The sequence below is a fragment of the Sapajus apella genome, unplaced genomic scaffold (genome assembly GCF_009761245.1).
Source record: "Sapajus apella isolate SASKATOON/1434 unplaced genomic scaffold, GSC_monkey_1.0 scaffold44, whole genome shotgun sequence".
NCBI classification, from domain to species: domain Eukaryota; kingdom Metazoa; phylum Chordata; class Mammalia; order Primates; family Cebidae; genus Sapajus; species Sapajus apella.
The window spans coordinates 19001820-19025000 of record NW_022436984.1 but is presented as its reverse complement, the minus strand read 5'-3'; the positions used below and the strand labels follow the sequence as shown (position 1 = coordinate 19025000).

The window sequence follows — 23181 nt, the reverse complement described above, 5'->3', positions numbered from 1 at the left end:
AGTTTTCTAGGTGATATCTAGACACAGCAAAATGAAAGAACCTGTCACAGAACAGATGATGTCTTAAAAATATGCTGCTAATGAAGCTAAGGCTTTTTCAAATCTTATCAGGAAATTGGAGCATTATCCCAATCTCCCACTAGGACTCTAGATTGCTTTCCAAATCTCATCAAGCAGACAAAAATAAAACCAAGAAAATTAATGCAAGATAATGACTAGTGTGAATTGGTTTCCTAGTGACTATGAGACCTTTCTTAGGGTGAGAACGTTATTTACAAGTATGGCATAAATCTCAGAGGTCAACCATATAAACTTGAAAATTTTCTGATGGAAAACTCATTAAAAGTAAAATTAAGAGACAGATGATAAACTGGGAAAAATATTTGCAATGCATGTCAAAGAGCCCTGAAGTGGTACTTCTGGACAATACTTTCCAGTTTTCCAGTTTCTTGGATGGGCAGGGGAGAGAGGATTTACTGACCTCTTCAATCTAGCATAGCTGGAAGTCCCACTTCTATCTTAAAAAACAGTCCAGCAAACAAAATCTCAATTGTCTTCCCACAAAGCACCTAACAAGTAGCATATTTCATATGCTTGAGTTTCCCTTGCCCATCCCTGGTGAAAATAAAAGCAATGAAATAGTTTCCTATGACTCAAAAATTGGAAGGGGCGACAGAGTAGGTGGCAGAAGTAGTCTGAGTTCAAAATGAAGAGCAAGTGGGTAAATCAGTTTCTCAGTACTTCAGGGTTAGTTATATTTAAAATAGATATTTCTATTAACATCAACCTTTCTATTTCAAACACCTCCTTAAAAAGTCACAGGATATTTCCTTGATGACCTAAATTATGTCAAAACCTTTTCTGCTTTCAGACATTTACTCCATGGCCCCACCTGCATTGACACCTGCTAACTCAACCCAAGAAACTCTCTGAAATGATTCTCCATGCTCATGTGTACTAAGGAAGGTTTGATAGAATTAAAATGACAGCTTATGGCCAGAACAATTTCATCCCCACCAAACCCATAGACTTCTGATGTGAACTTCATGAGGATTTCTGAAGGAAATAAATATGACGCACAGTCACAGAGAACAAGGAGGCTTTGCTCAGGTCCCGTGACTTCTGAAAACATTCAAAGAGGAATACATTTGAGTGAGGTTTCTCCTCTTCTCCCCTCCTCTTCCTCCTCCTCCTTCCTTCTCTTTTTTTTCTTTCTCTTCTTGGTCTATTAATTCAGACTTCTTCTGGTGTTCATTGGAACTGTGCACTATTCAGGTACAGCATTCTTTTTGCCCTTCAATTGAGTTGACACTGACCAGGCACGGTAGCTCATGCCTGTAATTCCAGCATTTTGGGAAGCCGAGGCAGGTGGGTTGCTTGAGCTCAGGAGTTTGAGGCCAGTCTGGGCAACACAGTGAAACCCCATATCTACTAAAAATAAAAAAAATTAGCCAGGTGTGGTGACACATGCTTTTAGTCCCAGCTATTTGGGAGGCTGAGATGGGAGGATCACCTGAGCCTGGGAAGTTGAGGTTGCAGTGAGCCATGATTGTATCACTTCATGCCAGCCTGGGTGACAGAGGTAGACCCTGTTTAAAAAAAAAAATTGAGTTGACACCGTTGGTATAGTATGACTTTCTTGTATATTACCAGTAAAGACTTTTAACAGCATTATTTGTCTACTAAACAAAGTCGACTGCTTTTAAATTAAAAAAAAAAAAAAACAAAATTCTGTCTCTTATATTTTGAAATAATCTGGGATATTGTTTTTAATATATCTTTGAATATGCACTCTTCCTTATTTAGACTCTGGCTCTCTGGACTCCAACTCATGCAGTTTGTTTGCCAGGAGAGCCACTGGATTATTTAAAATATTTACAACATTAATGTACTTGCAGCAACAGATAATTAATAAATGCAGATTTAGTTGAAGTAGGTACTACATATGTTTTTTTTTTTTTTTTTTTTTTTTTTTTTTTTTTTTTTTTGTGCTTGAGGTTTTTGACAGATAAATTATGCTCTGTATCTTTGGGTAAAATACTTAAACTCTCTAAGCTTCAATTTCGTCATCTTAAAATGGGGATAAGTATATCACCAATCTGTCTCAGTTATTTTAAAAACTAAAAAACAAAACAAAACACAAATGTGAAAACACCTAAAATAAGTATATAAGGTGTTATTACAGTATCTTTAAAATATTAAGGCAATCTATAAGGGTTAGCTATTTTTATTATTTTTGATTAATAAACTATACTATAGTAATCAATGTGGCTAGCAGGAACTATGAATATCTGGTCTGCCTTTTGGAAGGGCATGTTTAAGGGTAAGCCCCATAAAATGTTGTATAGTATTTCAAAACCATACTGCTGTAGCTCAGTTACCTAGCTTTCTAAGCCAAGTACACCCTAAGAATTAGGGCAGTCTTTCTGTAATGCATAGAACACCCCATCAGAATCACCCGGATCATCACAGACATGTAGATACTACCTTAGACCCACTAATTTGGGATTTTGGGGGCTGGGAACTGAAAGTTGGGCATTGGTATTTAACAAAAGCTCTCTTGGTGATTCTTAGGTGAATTAAAATTTGGTAAGTACTAGCTACATGATTTCTAGTAACAGGCTTGAAAGTTATAGGAATTATAGACCTGGGATGTTCTGATTGACAAAAACTTACAGTAGGAAGTCATGAGAGGCCCTTGTATACACAATACCTATTTCTGCTACACTCTATATTCCAGGATGCCACAGGAGTTTCTTAGTAAACAATCTGAATTTTCTTATATTCAGATCATGGTCCAATCTAAACAAAATATCCAGTTATGCTGTGTGAACATTATGACTTAGCTAACTTTCCTCATTATTTGCTAAAGCTCACAAGTGCCACTTTCCCAATTTAAAAACATTGCTTTAGTAGGATAAATTCATGTACTTTAAGCTCATAGTTTTATAATCTTTCACTGTGAAATTAGGTCATTTTTCTGCAAAGAATGCTTTCTATCTGAATTGATGTTGGGGTTAGGAAAGTTCCCATATGGCAAAAATGTTGGTGGTTTTTTTGATTTCACCTGTTTAAATGATTCAGCTTCTTTAAGGATGCTTGGCTGTGGTAAAGTTTTCTCTGAGATCAATGAAAGAATCATTTTTCTGTGTGCTACTATGTTGGCAGTTGCCTGTGATAACATACAACTCTTAAAGCCGGACGTCATATTTGATAAAGCACTGCTACATATAAATAACTCTCATAATTCAATAAACAAAAAGTCCAATTAAAAATTGACAAAAGATTTGAACAGACACTTCACCAAAAAAGATATGTAGATGGCAAATAAATGCGTTACTAATAAAAATTGTTAGTCATAAGGGAAATGCAATACGCATATTAGGATGCCAAAAAGTTTGAAAACCTGACAGTATCAAGTTCTGGCAAAAATGTGGCACAGTTGGAACTCTCATGTATTGCTGGCGGGAGTGCAGAATGATACAGCTACTTTGAAAAACAACTTAGTTGTTTCTTATAAAACTAAAGACACACTTATGACTCAGCAATTCTGTTCCTAGGTGTTTATTTACCCAAGAGAAATGAAAACATATGTCCGTAGAAAAACCTGTAGATGGATGTTCACAGCAGCATTATTCGTAATAGCCAAAAAGTGGAAACAACTAAAGTGCCTATCAACTGATGAATGGACAAACACACTGTGGTACAGCCACACAATGGAATGCTAACTGGCAATAAAAAGAAACAAACTACTGATGCATGCAATGACGTGGATTAACCTCAAACGTATTATAATAAGTGAAAGACATGAAACCCAAATGGTTACATGCCATGTGATTCCATTTATATGACATTGATACAGTTTGGCTGTGTCCCCACCCAAAATCTCATCTTGAGTTGTAATCCCCAAAGTCTCCATAATTCCCACGTTTCAAGGATGGGACCAGGTGGAGGTAATGGAATCATGGGGGCAGTTCCCTCCATGCTATTCTAGTGATAGTGAGTGAGTTTCATGAGAGCTGATGGTTTTATATGTGTCTGGCATTTCCCCTGCTTGCACTCACTTTGTCCTGCCACCCTGTGAAGAAGGTGCCTGCTTCTTCTTTGCTTCTGCCATGATTGTCAGTTTCTGGAGGCCTCCCCAGCAATGTGGAACTGTGAGTCAATTAAACCTCTTTCCTTTGCAAATTACCCAGTCTCGAGTATTTCTTCATAGAAGTGTGAGAACACACTAATTCAGACATTCTGGAAAAGGTAAAATTATTGGAAGAGAAAACAGATCAGTGGTTGCCAGCGACTGGTGGAGGGGGAGAAGATTGACTATAACAGGGTATTTTTTTGAATGATGAAAGTGTTCTATATCTTGATTGTGATGATGGTTACACAACTCTATGTGTCTGAAAGAATAAAAAGCAGATTTTTACTCTATGTAAATTATACTTCAATAAACCTGACTAAAAAAAGTACACACAAATTTGGACATAGACTGATCTGACACACTGTATTTTTCTGAATTTGAATTCCAGTCAGTATATGAAGGCTCTAGTGCTAAAATTCTGACAATATGCATTGCTAGATGAATGTTTCAAGCAAGCACTTTGCAGGATAGTTCCAATTTATTAAAGCGGAAGATGGACCAATGGTACTAAATATAATATTTAGTTCTGAATTACAGTATCCAGAAACGGCTACCTGTAGTTAGACTAGATTTGACTAAAATAAATCTGGCCCCATTATGCTGCCATTTATCCCTTTCTTGAAATTAACCAGCCATGGCATCATTAGGATCTTAATGAGCCCTCTGGGGTTTCCGTACTTGGATCTCATACTGTTTAATAGATATTTTAGGCCTTTGAGGTGATCCCTGAACACGACTGATGAGAAAGTCACCAGGAAAAAAAATTTCAATATATTTACTTATGATTGCAACCAATTGAGTGCCTCTTAGCCTCTTGTGACTTTGCAAGGTAAGTGATGAGTGGAAGAGTGAACCATGCAATAGGTACGGTATTTCATCTATTATTTATGTTTTTTATGGGTCTTAATCATATTTCTAACTGCATTCATTACAAAATACCTTGGAAATTTGTACAAAATAAGTAGGATAAAGCACTGAACATTTTAATTTTCACCTAAAGATAGAAATTATATTGTATTTCAATATGCAGTTTCCACAATTTTAGTTTGTGTGAGATAAATTTAAAGGTAGGTAATCCCTTTGATTCCAATTCCTTAACAAATCTGTACAATTACTTTCCTGAGCCTTAACTGATGCCTCCTCCAGATTCATTTAGTATTTAATAGAGACTCAGGTTTTAATCTCTTGAATCTTTATTCTTTTATAAGAAAGACTGCCAAAGTTACTCTGGGTAGAACAATGGCATCAGCATTAGTCTAGCACTTTGCAATCATGCTGCTGTTCCCAGCTAGACTGAAAAAGATAATAGAACAGGCCAAGTTTGAGAACCCACCTACCAGCCTGGTCGATCTCACTAATAAGAAACTCCTTTTTCATTTGGGAAACAGAAGTAGGCCCCTCTCTGTTTACTAGTCTCTTGGATTTTGCAGTAAATCTCTAAATTTCTGGCTGAATTAGTCAGAGAAGTTCATTGAAGCCAAATAATTTTAGTGTTTAGAAATAAGAACGTCTGACAGTGGGACAAGAGGAGAGGTGGGAGCTAATATGTAATTTTTTTCCTTTTTTGAGATAGAGTCTCGCTCTGTCACTCAGGCTGGAGTCCAGTGGTACAATCTTGGCTCACTGCAACCTCCGCCTCCTGGGCTCAAGCAGTTCTCCTGCTTCAGCCTCCCAGGTAGCTGGGACTACAGGCACGTGCCACCATGCCCAACTAATTAAATATGCAAATTTTGAACTAGGGCTCCATTTGTTTGTGCACTCTTTAATCCGAAACAGCCATTTTTGCCTTTGCTAGTTGTATTAGAGTTCTCCAGAGAAACAGAACCAGCAGTGTGTGTGTGTGTGTGTGTGTGTGTGTGTGTGTGCGCGCGCGCGCACGCGCATGTGTATGTGTGTGATAAATACAATATAAAGATATATGAGAAAATATTTTTTAGGGAATTAGCTCACAAAATTATAGAGGCTGAGAAGTCCAATGATTGGTCATCTGCAAGCTCAAGGACCAGGGAAGCTGGCAGTAGGGTAGTAGGGCTCAGTCCAAGTCTGAAGGTCTCAGAACCAGGGGAGTCAATGGTGTAACTCTCACTGCATGGCCAAAAGCCTGAGAACATGGGGGCGAGAGGGTGTGTTTATTTAAGTACTGGAGTCCAAAGGAACGTGGAGTTCTAATGCTTAAAGGCAGGAGAAAAAGGGTGTCCCAGTTCCAAAAGAGAGAGAGAAAGAAAATATTCTTCTCCTCTTTGTTCTATCTGGGCCTCAGCCAATTGGATAGTGTCCACCAGAATTGGGTGAGGGCAGATCTTCCTTATTTAGTCTACTGATTCAAATGTCAGTCTCTTCTGGAAATACTCTCACAGACACACCCAGAAGCAATGCTTTATCAGTTGTCTAGGCATCCCTTAATCCAGTCTCGATGGCACCCAAAATTAACCATCACACTGATTGTCTCTCAGAGATAAAATGTTTGAATTTGCAAAAGTATACTTGATTTTATTTATTTATTTTTGGGATGGAATCTCGCTCTTGTTGCCCAGGCTGGAGGGCAATTGCGCGATCTCGGCTCACCACAACCTCTACCTCTCGGGTTCAAGCCATTCTCCTCTCTCAGCCTCCCATGTAGCTGGGCTTACAGGCATACACCACCATGCTTGGCTAATTTTTTTTGCAATTTTAGTAGAGATGGGGTTTCACCATATTGGTCAGGCTGGTATCAAATTCCTGACCTCACGATCCACCCACCTGGGCCTCCTGAAGTGTTGGGATTACAGGCGTGAGCCACTGCACCCAGCCACACTTGATTTTTGAAATGCTAACCCACCTTCTGTGTGTCAAGAGCTTCAACTTACTTTTCTCGAAAGAGAAAATTTTTTTTACTCTAGACATATTATTGGGTCCAGGAGTTAGTCTACTATTCTATTGAGTACCTACTATATGCCAAGCATTATTAGGCACTGTGCAAGTAGAGGAAGAAGTTGGAGAGGGAAGGAAAATTTGTTTTTACTCTCGACGTATTTTTGGGTCCAGGAGTTAGTCTACTATTCTATTGAGTGCCTACCATATGTTAAGCATTATTAAGCACTGTGTGGGTGCAGGGAGAAGGTGGAGAGGGGAAGATAAAAAATTATCAAGACTTAGTTCCTAGATCCAAATATCTATTAGTAGGTGAAACAGTTGCATCCATTAATATAGGAAGAATTTTTGTTCTTGTGAAACTTAGTTTGAGGCCAATAGAGAGAATGGCTTTGTTATGTTTTAAGTGGTTAGGTAGTACTTTATCTAGAGTATTTACAGATTCAACAGTTCTGGAGCACCTTAAGCACCGAGAGTCTCACTGGGCCCCACAGTGGAGACAGAAAAGGTCTTTGCTTTGAGTTTGTGGTACAGTTGGTCCTCTGTAATGCATTCGTGGATATGGAACCTGTAGATATGGTGGGCCACCTTTTTCTATCACTGATTGGTTGAACATCTGTAAAGTCTGGTATCAGTGGGGCATCCTCAGACCAATCCCCTGTGGATAGAGGGCAAATTGTATGTGGATGACTTTAAGAGTATTTGCTTTGGAGTAAAGTAGATCATTGGATTTGAACCTCAGATCTACAATTTATTAGCTGATATAACCTTGGATGAATTATTTAACTTCTCTATACCTGCTTTTCTCATTTATAAAATGGGCATAACAACAATATTGCATTGGGCTAATATGTGAATTATATATGTAAATACATCTAAAAGCATTAACTTAGTGCCTGGCACAGGTAATTAATAAAGGTAAGTTATTACTATTATTATTACATTTGTCCTGGGGAGCTAGAACCCACAGGGAAAGGACTTGAAAATGGATAACAACATACAAATGATAACATATCAGTGAATATCATGGAAAGAGCTATATATTTTGGAGTGATAAAACAACCTCCAATCAAATCCAAAACATGTCTTCATTACTCCCAAACCCTATTGCATAGTCTCAAGTGGGCGTCCAGATTATTCCAGGCTCTGAGTCTAAACCCATAAATTTCTTGGAATTCAGCACTTTAGATCCAAAAGTAAACAATAGATTGGGCAAGGTCCTAGACAGAAAAGGCAGTTTTGCGGCAAGGCCTGGTTTATGCTTAAGTGGTTACAAATTTCCCTTGACAGCTTGTAGTGGAAGTGGCTCTCTTGCAGAATTCCTAGGGAAATATTCTCTGAACAGTCCTTATTTGCCTTTGGACTAGGCCATCACATACATACTTTAATTTTAGAGAATGCTGCTTCAGGTTTTATTTTCCCCAGATGTCCGATGTGTAAAATCTTAACAGGCATTTATTTTAGTAATCTTTTTTTCTTCCCCAACTGTAATGCCTAAAGCTGTCGTGGGGAGAGGACAGTCAAGGTTCAATGCTTTGCTGGCCCATTCTTACTCTCCTCCTCACTGTAGTGAGGCTACTACCTGTATACCCAAACCCTTCAATCTACACTGTTTTGCTTGTCTCTGTCTCTTGTGGCTGTACAGTATGCGGTTCCTACTCTTGGTTGTAGATTCCTCCAGGGCAGGCATTATGTCAAAAGACTTTGCAGTATATTGATTCACCTTTACCCTTACTACCTCTGCAAGGGGATTTGAATGTCCCCTTCAAAATTCGAGTTGAAACTTAATTGTCATTGTAATAGTATGAAGAGGTGGGACCTTTAGGAAGTGATTAGGTCATGCATGGGTTAATTCCATGATCATAGGAAGGTTAGTTATTTAATGTTTTGACACAACAACAAATGCTCTCTGTCTTGCACTTCCCAGCCTTCAGAACCACGAGCCAAATAAATCTGTTTTCTTTATAAATTTACCAGTCTGTGGTATTTGGTTACAACAGCAGAACATTGACCAAGACAACCCCCTACCATAAACCTGTGTAGCACAATGCAACATCAAAAGTAGGTGAATAGTAAATAGTAAATTATTGTTGTTGATTTTTATGATCTGGTTTCTCTTCCCACAATCCTGAACGATAAGGGGTTCTCTAGTATTTTTTCAGGACCACAAATTGTGGAGGAGACTGTGGTTGTGGTAGACAATTCTAGGCCTTCTGGAACCATCACAAAAGGCAACATATGGCTGTGCTAATTAAAAAGGAAAAAAAAAATCTCTAAACAATTTCAGAAACTGATCTTTAGTGGCCAGAAATATCAGATATAGAAGATTAGATTTACTAAATTTAGAAAGAGTTCTTTTTTTTTCCCCATTACAAAAATTATCCAGTAAAATCTATGCACACTTTGGGTAGATCTGAAACAACGGACGTTCACAGGTCATTTCAATAACTTGCTAGGCTCTTCAGTACTCAGAGTCCCTGGAAATGAGTCCTCAGCTGTGGAAAGCAGCTTTTTAGAAATTTCTAAAACAAATCAATGGGGTTTTGATCTGCTAAATTCTAATGTAGACAACAGCCTTATTCCCCTACTTTTATAATCTAATTTATTTGGCTGTATCTGTGGGCTTAAGAGCTTAGTCTGCTTGGTGAAAACACGTTAAAAAAAAAAAAGTCATTTTTAATTGCTACGAACCAGCCCTACCCCAGCGCTCTCTCGGGATTCTCGCTCTAGCCCCGCCTGCCTCCGCCCCGCCTGCCTCCGCCCCGCCTGCCTCCGCCCCGCCTGCCTCCGCCCCGCCTGCCTCCGCCCCGCCTGCCTCCGCCCCGCCCCGGTAGCGCTGCGCCTTGGCAGCCGTAGCTAACTTAGACCGGAAGAAGCGAGGCGGAACCTCCGGCGTTTGAAAAACTTCCGGCGGGAACCGGAAGGTGCGGTGGCACACACAGAATTCCGCGGCTTCTGACGTGCCGGGCGGGAAGGTGAGCTGTGCGTGCGCCGTGGCGGTCGGCTTGCGGGCTCTAAAGAGCCCGGCGCCCGGGCTCCGGTATTTTTGGGGCCATTAAAAAAGTTCTGAGCGCTCATTTGGGCAATAACACCCCTTTTTAAAAAGTGAGAAGTTCATTACATTTTACTGTCAGCCGTCTCTCACAATCTGCCACCCGAAAACCCCTCTTAGCTGCCGCGTGTCACCTCTTTTCAGCCAAATTGCTTTATCTCTTAGCGCGTAAGAACAGACATGGAAAAGCCTGGGCAAACCTGGATTTTTTTATACCTAAAATTATCGAAGGTGGGAGAGGAAGCACCCTTTCACGGTCATGGTGGCCCTGTGTGAATCAATGCACCTTCAGTAGTGTGCCTGGCATCTAGGAGGCGCTCAGTAACTGGAGGAAAGGAATGAATTGGGAGCTCTCTAGGCAACTTTCCTCGAACCCCTCACGTGACGTGTCATTAACATAATGTGTGTGGAGCGGGAAACAAGACTAGTCTTGGTGTTCCAGGCACTGGACTGTAGCCCTTTGCCACATATCTTTCCCCTTTGAGTAAACTGACCTCATTGGGTCTCAGGTTTCTGAATATAGCGGGACTCTCTGAACTCAGAGGTTCTTTCTAGCTCCAGTATTTTGTTTTTGTGACTTGGGAATCTGCTAATATTCAAGCACTCTGTTGGTCCTTCAGGGAAGCTTGTTTAAGAAATTGTTGTCCTTTGTTCGCCTTCTTGAAGTTAAATTTTTTTTTGCCCCTTTCTCCTCATTTTCAGTCTTCCTAGTTTAGTGGCTGTTCCCTTAATAACATCGTAGCAGTCTTCAAATTATTGATTTGGAATATGCTTATGTGCCCACAGTGATTAAGATATTTTGAAAGGAGGGAGAAAGCCCAAGTCACTGAAGAATAGGAATGTTCGAATGTGCTGTCCTTTCTTCAGAAGGAGATGATTGCCTAGTGTGACATTGCCTAAGAGTCGTGGAAAATAAATGTATATTCCTCTGTAGAGACTGTATTTGTACATACTCTGTTCATTTAATAGTTGTAGGGCAGCTGTTAAGTGCTAGGTTCTATGATATGGAAGTGAATAAGGCACATTTATTTCCTTTCTTCATGGTATTTACTCTCTTGACAGCAGTGCAGGCAATAAACAAATAAAATAAAAGAGTATAGATTATGTAATAACCTACTGTGTACAGGAAGTAAATGGGCTCATTTAAAAATATAACTGAGAAACCTATTTTAGGCCTAAAATGTTAAGATCTAAGGGATGCAAAGGAGACAGCCAATTGACAAGCAGAGGGAAGAATACTCCAGGCAGAGAGAACCTGAGTTGGGAAAGAATGTTGTGACAAGAGCTCAGGAGCTCTAGCAGGTGGTAAAGGTGGTTAGAAAGGTGTGCGGGGCTCTGTTCCATAGGGCCTTTATGAAGGCCATTGGAAAAAATGTGGTTTGATTCTAAGCGAAGGATGGGGTGGGAAGTAATTCAGTGTTCCTAAAGCATTTTCTAAATGATCTTGAGTTGATATGTAGAGAATGAGTTGCAGGGGCAAGAGTGGAAGCAGGGAGGGCAGTTAAGAGGCTAGTGTCGTAGTTCATGTGAAAGAGGTTGAGGACTAAAGACTCACTGAAGATTGTGAAGATTCAAGACATGTTTTGGAGGAAAAACTTAGGTGACTTAATAATATTCTGGATATGGGGATGAAAGAAAAAAAGATTTGCAACATTTTGACTTAGCAAATGGAACTTTGGAGGATAATGATATGTTCATTTTCTTGATTGTGGTGATGTGTATGCCTATGTCAACACTTACCAAATTTGTATACCTTAAACATGTGCAGTATATTTCATGTCAATTATATGTCATTGAAGCTGTTAAAGATTTTTCTGGCCAGGCGCCTTGGCTCATACTTGTAATCCTAGCACTTCGGGAAGCTGAGGCAGGTGGATCAACCTGAGGTCAGGAGTTCGAGACCAGCCCGGCCAATATGATGAAACCTCGTCTCTACTGAAAATACAAAAATTAGCTGGATGTGGTGGCGCATGCCTGTAATCCCAGTTACTTGGGAGGCTGAGACAGGAGAATTGCTTGAACTCGGGAGGCGGAGGTTGCAGTGAGCTGAAATCGCGCCATTGCACTCCAGCCTGGGTGACAGAGTGAGACCCAGTCTCAAAAAATAAATAAATAAATAAATAAATAAAATAAAAATAAATTCAAGGTTCTGGCTTAGCAAATAGGTGGGTGCCACTTATTGAGATGGGAAGGACTGGAGTAGGAACAGGTTTTAGAGCAAGAAATGGTCATCAAGAGTTCCATTTTGGATGTGCTAAGTTTGGGTAACTGTGAGACATCTGAATAGTTCAGAGACAGGCAGTTTTTTTAAATAGAAATCTGAATGTTAAAGGCAGGGTTTGGGATGGAGGGATTAAGATTGTTAATAAGTAGGTGACATCTGTATGTAAAACCGTGGAGATGAATGAGATTTTGGTTAATCTAACAAGTTTTATGATACAAAGTAAGAGGACATGGGAGTAGTGGAGATGGAGAAACAGGCCTCAAGAATATTGGTGTTTAAACTGGAGAATACATACTCCTGGGTGTGTTCCTGTCATAGGTAGTTTTAAAGACAATTTCCAGGTGTTCAGCTTTTGTGTATATTCTTTCTAAATCTGATCTGCTTGAAATTGGCTTGTGTGTTCATGCAGATTCTGTTTTCCCACCTCCCCTTTTATATTCATATTTTTTCCATTTGTGAAAAGAAATATTACAAGTTACTCAACTTTCCATAGTATATTGCTTTCAGGGTGCCTCATAAAGAGGCAGCTGGAAATATTTGATTCAGGGGAACCTTCTTTAAGGATAATGGTTAAGCAAAAACATAAGCCTGCCAAGGGTTTGCCAGTCCCTATTTTAAACACATTTCTGTTAAGTTTGAAGTGTGGAGATAAAATTGGTATATGGTGGTCTGTGTGGGAATGTTCTGAATTCAGGCATATTGTAGAATGTGGTGGTAGGAGTGATTGTAAGGTAATCTGGTTGTGTTGTTTGATGGGGAGCTTAGCACCTTGAAGTTTTTACTCTTGGACTGGTTAGATTCTCCAGAGAAAAGCCTTTGCATTCTCCTCCCTAGAGGGCAGTATTTTGGGAACTTAGTGGGAGAAGACTGGGGTTCTCTGCCTTTAGCATTGAATCTGTATGGTTCTCATGCCCACAGTCTGGAGACTGCTTTATTAATACCTTCTCCAGAGAATAAACTTAAGAGAGTTTTTCCTGGGGCAGTTGCCTAAAAGCATGAAGTGAGGTGGGACACTTAGAGATATTCCTTTGTCAGTTTACACACCTCTGACCCCTTTTCAGTTCCAAAGGTATCAACTACTGCGTCATGTGAATTTACGTATTTATTTATTTTCTAGAGAATACTCCAGGGTTTGGGGTCTCAGGCTCCCACTACTCCCTTGGGATTTTTATTTTTACGTGGTGCAATCTGTTAGTCTTTTTGGTTTTGGAATTTTGAGGAGTCACGTTTAGTAAAGTCTTTATTTCCCCACCTCTACTCAAGAGTGTGAAAAGAATCACCTTTGTTTCTTACAGTTCTTTTGTAGTTTTATTTTGTGCATTTTAAACTATTAGTTATTGGGGAATAAATTTTTGTTCATGATGTGGAAGTAGGAATTAAACTTCTTTTTTCTTCTAGAGGAATAGCTAGTTGTCTCAATACTATTTATTGAATAATTCCTTTTTGCCCAGTCCTAATTTGAAATGTCACCCTTGTCATGCACTTCCTCCATTCTTATTTTGTTGTGATAAGATACACATGATATAAAAATCACAATTACCTGTTCTTTCATGATCAATGTCTAGAAGTACTCATTTGAGAAAAGATGACCTGTATAACCTAACATGCCAAAAAGAGAGTTAAGGGAAAGATGGGAGATTATCCCGTCTACTTCCTGCAGGCTGCTTTCTTGTTGTTCGGTTGGTTCCCTCTGAGCACTATTCTGCCCAACTGTTGTGCTCTTACTGGACCGTGTTGAGTTATAGCTGCTGGGAGAACATATTCCCTTTTGTGACAACCCCTTTAGTATTTCCATGAGAGATTACTTCCTGTTCTAAGTAGATGTTAGAACCAGAGGCATTATAACAAATGACTGGGTCAGAAACTTGTTTGGAAGTTTCCAAACATGTCAGAGTCTTGTGCAGTCCTAATGGTTTGGCATACGTTCTTTAGGTAATGAATCTTAACAACTAAAGTAATTTTATTTACTTTCCTATATTGTGTGATGTCTCTGGTTATTTGTCTTAACTTTTTTTAGAGCTTGGCCTTTGACTTTGGTAAATGTTGTTAGTCACATAGTGGTTAATCATTTTATTTAAGTTTGATGAGCTTTTATTATAAGGAAATGGTTATCTTGTTTTAAGAATAACTTGGCTGCTTATTCAGTCAGCATCATTTATTTCATTGCCAACTTTGTAGAGAGAACTCTACTTGATGCATTAAGAATATAGAGGCTGGGTGTGGTGGCTCATGACTGTAATTCCAGCACTTTGGGAGGCTGAGGTGGGTGGATCACCTGAGGTCAGAAGTTCGAAACCCCTCTGACCAACAAGGTGAAACCTCGTCTCTATAAAAAAAAAAAAAAAAAAAAAAAAAAAAAGAATATATAGAATAGGCTGGGCATGGCGGCTCATACCTGTAATCCCAGCACTTTGGGAGGCCGAGGCAGGCGGATCACCTGAGATTGGGAGTTTGAGACTAACCTGACCCACATGGAGAAACCCCGTCTCTACTAAAATTACAAAATTAGCTGAGTGTGGTGGCGCATGCCTGTAAATGCAGCCACTTGGGAGGCTGAGGCAGTAGAATCTCTTGAACCTGGGAGGTGGAGGTTGCAGTGAGCTGAGATCGCACCATTGCACCCCAGTCTGGGCAACAAGAGTGAAACTCCGTCTCAAAAAAAAAAAAAGATAAGAGAGCACGCGAGAGTGAGAACAGGAAAAAAAAGTTTCTGTCTTTGAGATATAGTTTAATAAAGGACTTTATAAGTGACTGCAGATAGTATTACCATCAAATAACACTTGCAGAATACTTAAGTACACAATTCTTAAAAAATGAAGAATTGTCACCCTGTAGGAGTTTATATTTTTCAAAAGATGGCCCATACTCTTAAGGCTTTTAAACCATTGGAATGCTGTTAGCTACTCTTTTTTGTTTTTTGAGACAGAGTCTTGCTTTGTCGCCCGGGCTGAAGTTCAGTGGTGTAATCTCAGTTTACTGCAACCTCTGCTTCCTGAGTTCAAGTGATTCTCCTGCCTCAGCCTCTCAAGTAGCTGGGATTATAGGCACCCACCACCATGCCTGGCTAATTTTTGTATTTTTAGTAGATACTGGTTTTACCATGTTGGCCAGGCTGGTCTTGAATTCCTGACCTCAAGTGATCCACTCGCCTCAGTCCCCCAAAGTGCTGGTATTACAGGCGTGAGCCACCGCACCCGGCCAGCTACTCTTTTAATTGGTAGCTACATAGCAGGGGAAGCTGGTGTTTGGGCTTGTGAATAAACATCATTGTTTTTATTTTTTTCCTATAAAGTGTTAGCTTTGAATGACCCATTATTTTGTAGCCAAACAAAGTGAAAAGAATATTCAAGTGTTGCTGATTTCATGTTCTGTTTCTTCTAGATGTCATCACTGCCAAGAAGAGCAAAATTACAGGTCCAGGGTGTGGTATCAAAAGATGAATTTTCTTCATTCTCTGAGCTGTAAGCATACTGGTTTAATATGTGGGTAGGGGAATGAGGAATATTTTAATAAGGAGTAATGTATTCTGTGACTTTCTAACTCCTTAACTGATGTGGGTGGAAAATAGTGTTTTTTATTCATTCATGCAAAAAATATTTGTTGAACTCATGCTATGTTCCAGGTTCTGTCTGTTGTTGCTAATAAAGTATTGAAAGGAGAGAGAAAGCAACCAGCTAAATATATAACATAGTATTTACAACTAGAAGGTAAGCTCCATGAGAGCACAGAGTTTTTATATTGCTTTAGAGCAGGATTTTTCAACCTCTGTACTACTGATATTGTGTGCAAGATAATTCTTTGTTGTGGGACTATCTTTTGCCTTGTAGGATTTTTAGTGGCATCCTTGGCCTCTACCCAGTAGGTGCCAATAGCTCCCTGCCCAGTTATAACAATTAAAAATGTCTCCAGACATTGCTAGACATCCCCAGTTGAGAATTTCTGCTTTAGAATGTCATATTAGGTGCTCTGAAGATATTTGTTAGATAAATGACTGATAATATTTATAGTAATAAGTACTAGAGAGAAAAATAAAACAGGGCAAGGGATAGAGAGGATAGGGAGTGGTTGCATTCAGGGGACATTTTGGGTAGAGTAGTCAGAAAGTTACTTTGGAAGATGTGACAAGGGATCTAGATGAGATTTGTGGTTGCAACTTGCAAAGATCTTGGGGGTGGGTGTTCCAAATAGAGAAAGCAGCAAGTGCAAAGACCCTGAGGCAGGAATAAGTTTGCTCTGTTCAGGGAACAACAAGAAGACCAGTGTGGCCAGTCTAGAGGCATGAGGCAGGGAGTGGTAAGAATTGAGATTCTAATGCATAGGATCTGGATCTAATAGGCTTAGATCCTTCTCCTTAGTCACTTTGACTTCTCACCAACCTCTAAATGTTGGGATCCCTCAAGGCTTAATTGTAAGCCCTCCTCCCTATTCCTCCTTCCCTTCTCTTCCCGTTCCTCCTTGGTAGCTGCTTTTGTCCAATGGCTCAATATAGAAATCTCAGTTTTATGCAGTATCTCCAACTTGATCTCCCCTGGTATTAGAATTTTATTTGAAGTGTGTTGGGAAGCCACTGGAGGGTTTTGGGCAGGGATGTTACATGATCTGGCTTGTATTTGTAAAGTATTCTGCTTTCTTGGTGGAGAATAGATAGAGAGGGGCAAGATTGGAAGTAGGGGGAATTTGAGTTAAGGAGATTATTGTGGAAGCATAGGATTCTAGATGTTAAAGTGATGAGAAATGGTCTAATTTGGGATATATTTTGAAGGTAGAGTGGACAGGATGTGGTGATAGATTAGATTTGGGGTATGAAGGGATGACAGACATTTTGGAAAGACTGGAAGAGGAGCAGGTGTGAGAATGGTGGAATCAGGAATTCTGTTTTGGACTTGGTAAGTTTGATGTGATTTCTGGACATTCAGGTGAAAGTGGATATACAAGTGTTGAGCTCAGGGGGAAGGTCAATTTGGAGATACCATATAAAATTGAGATTCCCAGCTGGGCGTGATGGCTCATACCTATAATCCCAGTGCTTTGGGAGGCCAAGTTGGGCAGATCACTTGAGGCCAGGAGTTCAAGACTAGCCTGGCCAACATAGTGAAACCTGTCTCTACTAAAAATAAAAAAATTAGCCAGGTGTGGTGGCACGTGCCTATAGTCCCAGCTACTTGGGAGGCTGAGCCATGAGAATCACTTGAGTCCAGGAGGTGGAGGTTGCAGTGAGCTGAGATCACACCACTGCTCTCCAGCCTGGGTGACAGAGGGAGACTTTGTCTCTAAATAAATAAATAAAAATAAAATAGAGATTCCTATATTGAGAAAAGATAAGATCAGCTTGCAAGAGATGCTAGAGGGAGGGGAGGGCTGAGGACTAAGCTTTGAGGGATTCCAACATTTAGAGGTTAGGGAGAAGAGAAGGAATCAAAGGGACTAAGGAGAAGCTGCCAAGAAGTAGTATGAAAACCAAGGGGCGGGGTTGCTGTGTATAAGGGATGAGCTCTGAGGGTGAATGCCAGGTGCTCCTGAGAGCCCACGTGATTGGGAAAGAAAGTTGACTAGCTGCCTTAGAACTGCTTCATGTTTGACACAACAGTATCTGTGCTTGTGTTTTCTTCATAACTAAGGAGCCTTTAATCTCGGCAATATACCTCTGTGAAATAAGGTTGGGCAGTAGTCCTGCTTGATAGGTGATGAGACTGAGGTGGGAAGAAGTCATCCTGCTCAGTTTGATGATAGTATGAGGAGTGGAACCCTAGTTTTCTAGTTTATTCGTTTTCTAATCATAGTTTCTTTCAGTTCCGCTGCTGTTATGTTACTCTGATGAGTCCTGATTTTTGTTTGATTTTTTGTTTTTGCTTATCAGGCTTAGTGGCACTCACTCTGAAGAGAACACCAGTAGTTTGACCTATCATAATTATTCTCTTCTAGAGTATAATTTAGTTAAGAAGTCATCCCATGAGGCTTTTGCCCCCAGGAAGAACTTAACATTAAAAAACCCAGACATCTCTGTTCACTCATCTCAGTGAAGGAGGTCTCACTAATACCTTTTACATTAGAGTAGAAATGGAATTAACTGGGTTGGCAGGAGCAAGACGGTCCTTTAACAGCATTCCCATGGCTGCTTTTTCTCTGCTCTTGCTGTGAGTTTGATTCTTGGTTGTTAGAAAAGTACTATAGTCATGCCTGATCGAATCTAATCAGGGAAGAAATCCATTCTGTGAAAGGAAAAAAGGGTTAATTAAAGAAGTTGGAAGGGTCTTGGTGCTGGCTTTTAATGTAATTTAGGATGTTTCCTAGAGCCATTTCTCAATCTTTTCATTGATTTGAATAACTTAATACAACTTAAATGAATTTGATTAGTAGTTGGGAACTTATTTAAGTGCTTTTCACTGTTAAAATTGAAAAGCTAAAAAAAAAAAAATTGAAAAGTTCACATTGACTATGGTTTGACATGACCCAGTAAATTACTTAAAGTAATAAATGATTTTCTGTGTCTTGAATGAATGTGTGTATATGTTTGTGAGTTAGGTGAGAAGAGAATGGAGAGACAGAGGTGTGATTTACAACATATTGGGGTATTTTTACACTGGTCTGTCATCAACTCTGTTGGTTCAATTCTTAGCAGTAACTATTCACAGCTTGTACTCAATCACTGCATTTTATGTTAAAGACTTCCTACTTTATCATTTTTTCAAGAATCATGCATCTATTTTTTACCTTTGACATTTGCTTTTATTTTTCCTGGAAATTATTCTGTTGATTTGCTTCTAGATCATCTGCCTCTGAAGAAGATGACAAGGAAGATAGTTCCTGGGAGCCCCAAAAGAAAGTTTCCAGAAGCCGTAAACAGCTCGCCCCCAAGGAATCCAAACCAAAGAGGATGCCTCGGGTAAAGAAGAATACCCCACAGATCAGTGATGGCTCAGAAGCTGTTGTTAAGGAGGAGCTGGTAGGTGGTGTAGCTGGATAGAAGGAACTCAGTAGTGTCTTCCTGATTAGTGATATTACTTTCTCATTATACAGAGTAGGACAAAGCATGTAAATGACAAAAACTTCCAACAGTCTCATCCCCTACCATGGGTCTTAATTTTTGGGTCTTTACTGTGTTTCTTTGTTTCTTTTTCCCTCTCCTAGTAGTTGGTCTGGGTGTGGTAGTGCTGGTAATGACGGTGGCATTAGCAAATAGTCGAGTGCTTACCATTAGCCACACAATGTGCTCAACGTTTCATTTAAATGATCTTACTTAATCTTTGTAATAACCACTGAGGCAGGTGCTTTTATTTTGATTTTATAGATGAGAAAACTGAAGAAAGAGACATTAAGTGACTTGCTCACAGTGTTCAGATAGTAAGTGATGGAACTCAGTTTCTAAGGGAGGAACATGATTTCATCAGCATTTTGGGAACTGATATATCTCTCTTGAGTGTTTACATTAGCTGTGTTGACAAGAGAGATAAATACAACCAGAGCGCTGGTTTAATAATTAATGGTTTAAAAAAATAATCTTAAGGACTTGAAATTCTTATGGCCAGCATTTTTTTCTCCTTGGAGGCTAATCTAAGTAGGGAATTAAATAGTAATAAGAAGTTTACTTGATGAGCATGGACTCAGAATAGGATGATGAGATAAATCTATTCATATGAGTTTATTGACTGTCTACTGTGGTATAGGCACTGTGCTTGTCACAATGACAATTGAATGTTTTAATAGCTTGAAACTAAGACAGTATGAAGTATCCATCTCAGCAGGGCTCTCTCACTGTTGGGGTGAAAATAGTCAAAATTTGATTGTGAGACTTTCCCTTCTTTCTTGTATTACTTAAAAGAATGCTGATCATATTTGCTTTCTACAGTTCTTTTTCTATTCCTCAGTGGCTAACAACACCTTTTCTGATTGACACTTTCTTTAGGCATGTCAGTTCATTTGATTAGATTATCAACTCTTACAGGCCTGGGAGTTATTTTATCTTTATATCTCTGCTCTGATCTATTCTGTTTTGGGCAAAAAATTTAATACTCAGAGGGCTCTCTAATGTTTATTGTTTTCAAGTTCAGATGGTGGTGGTGGTGGTAGGTTGGCATTGGGGTGGAGGTGCTCTTTATTGTAGTTCTAGATATTTTAATAATGATTCTGGAAAAAAGACTTGATAGAAGAGAAGATAGGATTTTGACTGAAATTTAGCTTCGGAATTGTTTGTATTTGTGCCATCTGCATCACTTAGGTAATGGAGAACAGGCTAGCTGAGGGGTAGGGTCTTTATCTTATTCACGCTATCCCCAGTGCCAAGGTGGGTGCCAAGTCTCATTTCTTCACACCTGAGCTGTCACTTGGATTGGGGGCAGTGAAAGTGCAGAGAGTAGTCCCTAGACACCTGTGTGGGCTGTAGTGTGGACTCTTGTTAAAGAAAAATGCCTGACATTAGCCTGCTGTCATTCTGTGTTCTGTCTTCTACTCTTGCAGAAATTGTTGCCATATGTAGCCTGTTGTGTGAGTGAATGAGTGTTACTTTTCTTTCTGCTAAGTGGTTGACTTTGATAGCAAGCTTTAATCTTGGTTTTCTGGCATGTATAGGCCTATTCTTTACTCATTTTCAAAAGTTAAACTGCTTATTTCTAAATAATTGACATGCAGTGGCAAGAAATAATAGAGGAATTCCATGTACTCTTTATTCATGTGTCCTGAATGGGTAACATCTTACAAATCTATAGTAAGATGTCACAACCAAGATACTGATATTGATTAAATCCACTGATCTTATTTAGATTTCTCCAGTTTTATTTGTATTCATTCATGAGAATTTTTATGTATGTATTTGATTCTATGCAATTTTATCACACATGTAGATTTGTGTATTTACCATGACAGAACATTTTCATCACCACAAGGATGCCTAGTGTTGCCCTTTTATAGCCACATCCACCTCCCCCGATCTTCTGTGACCCTTGGCAAACTCTAATCTGTTCAGGAATATTATATAAATGTATTCATATAGTATGTGACTTTGAGATTGGCTTTTTTCCCTACTCAACATAATTTCCTTGAGATTCTTCCAAGGTATTGTGTGTCTCAGTAGTTTGTTTATTTTTATTTGTGAGTAATATTCCTGGGAAATTGCTTTTTATCTTCTAATTCTCACGTGTTCTCTTTGTGGTTTGATAGAATAACTCTGTGGCTATTGCTGATACTGCTTTGGAAGACAGAAAAAATAAATTGGATACTGTAGAGACTCCGAAAACAGCCAAGAGAAAACGGAAATGTTCGGCACAGGCACATTCAGCTCAGAGGACCAAAAAGCTGAAAGCTGATGAAGAAACCAGCAAAGCCACCAACGTAGAGGGTGAGAGTAATAGTTCAGAGACACCATCCACAAGCACTGTATGGGGAGGTACCTGCAAGAAGGAAGAGAATGAAGATGACTTTACATTTGGTCAGTCCCCTTTAAAGAAAATGAAGACTGAAACATGTCCTCAGGGGCAGCCTGTCAAGTTTCCAGCAAATGCCAATAATACTAAAGAGGAGGTGGAAATGAATTGGGACATAGTACAGGTATGTGCAGCCTTTTTCTGTCACTTTAGTTGGTTTGAGTGCTTTCTTTTTGACTAGCATAGGGATTGTACTATCTAAGGGAAGAGCTGGGGGTTTTCAATTCTTGCTTCAGTTTTGCCAGTGATTTCTGGAGGCTCACCGACTTGTTCCTTTCTCGGATATACTGTTTTGTGTTATATCTAAGATGTGTGGCCTTAGTAGGCCTTTGCCATGGTGTTGTAGTGAACATACACTGTATAGACAGATTGTACCAACTGGTTGGGCCCCCACAAGTTCATTGTTAAGTTTTTGTTTTGAACTTGGACTGTATTTTCCTATAAAAGCAGTGTAGGTGATTAGGTCAGTGGCTGTTCGTACATCTGTTTAACCCTTAATATAATGTTGTAATTAATGTACTACAACAAGGCCTAGCAATTTTTGAAAGGAAATTCTATAAGAATTCCAACCTGAGATGCCAGAATTATATGTCTTACTACAGGGAAAATTTGTTCTGATTCGTTAACCTGGATTTTCAGTGTTTTGTGAGGGATGATTACCTGGGTTCACTAATGGGTTGTGTAATGTCACTAAAATAGGAGCTAAACAAAGCCTTTTAGAAAATACACACCAAGAGAAAGGCAAGATTACTTGCTCAGTGGAATGAGGAGGGAAAAGTGTATGATGAGGAGAGGTACCCAGCTGCCAGAGGGTGAGTGACAGAAGAAAAGCAAGGAAAGAAAAGTTTTATTTGTAAGCCAGTAGCAGTAATGCCCTTTGTTGTGTTGTGGGAATAGTGACTAGAAGCAAGTTATGTCATTTAAAGGCCTAAGAACTATTTTATGGCCTTTTGACTTCTTAGAAAATTTTTGAAAATTCTAGGCTAGATTTTCCTTTTAATTTCAGGCAGTTTTTTTCCCTCTTTTTCCTTTTTTGAAGTGATTTTTGACAGCTGAAAGTCTATTCTCTGAGAATCTGAGTACTCCTTGCCTCTGAGTTGGGAAGTGGTTTTTGGGATGCTGCCATTTTGCTGAGCAATCTGATGTCTCCACCTTTCCTGTGGTCTTAAAACAATGTATATACACTTCTGTCAGAGTATGAACCATACCGTATATCAACTATTTACATGCCTGTCTGCTTTTGTTAGCTTGTTAGCTCCTTGGGAAGAGGGACTTGATTTTTTTACATCTTGATTATCATTGGCTTGGTTTGGTTATTGGCATATAATATGAGCTAAAATAAATGTTCAACTGAATCAATATAGAAAAATTTGGTGATTTGGAGGCCCCAAAATGAAGACTGCTTGTATGTAGTTTTGTTAGCCTTAATTTCAAGGATCAAATTTGCATAAGCAGCAGTGTACACTTCCTTAACATACATGATGCCATTTAGATTTGTTAG

The 23181-nt window shown here is 39.4% G+C and overlaps 1 protein-coding gene across 1 annotated transcript in view; it reads left to right on the top strand.

The window, feature by feature from the left end:
* The first annotated feature begins 9891 nt into the window (after positions 1–9891).
* The window catches only part of SRBD1 (S1 RNA binding domain 1), a 222713-nt gene continuing 209423 nt past the window's right edge, over positions 9892–23181 (top strand). Inside the window, exons 1-4 of the mRNA XM_032239455.1 lie at positions 9892–9963; positions 15646–15725; positions 19030–19207; positions 21418–21804. Coding sequence (XP_032095346.1) covers positions 15646–15725; positions 19030–19207; positions 21418–21804 — 645 coding nt within the window. The 5' untranslated portion in view covers positions 9892–9963. The remainder of the gene's footprint in view (positions 9964–15645; positions 15726–19029; positions 19208–21417; positions 21805–23181) is intronic.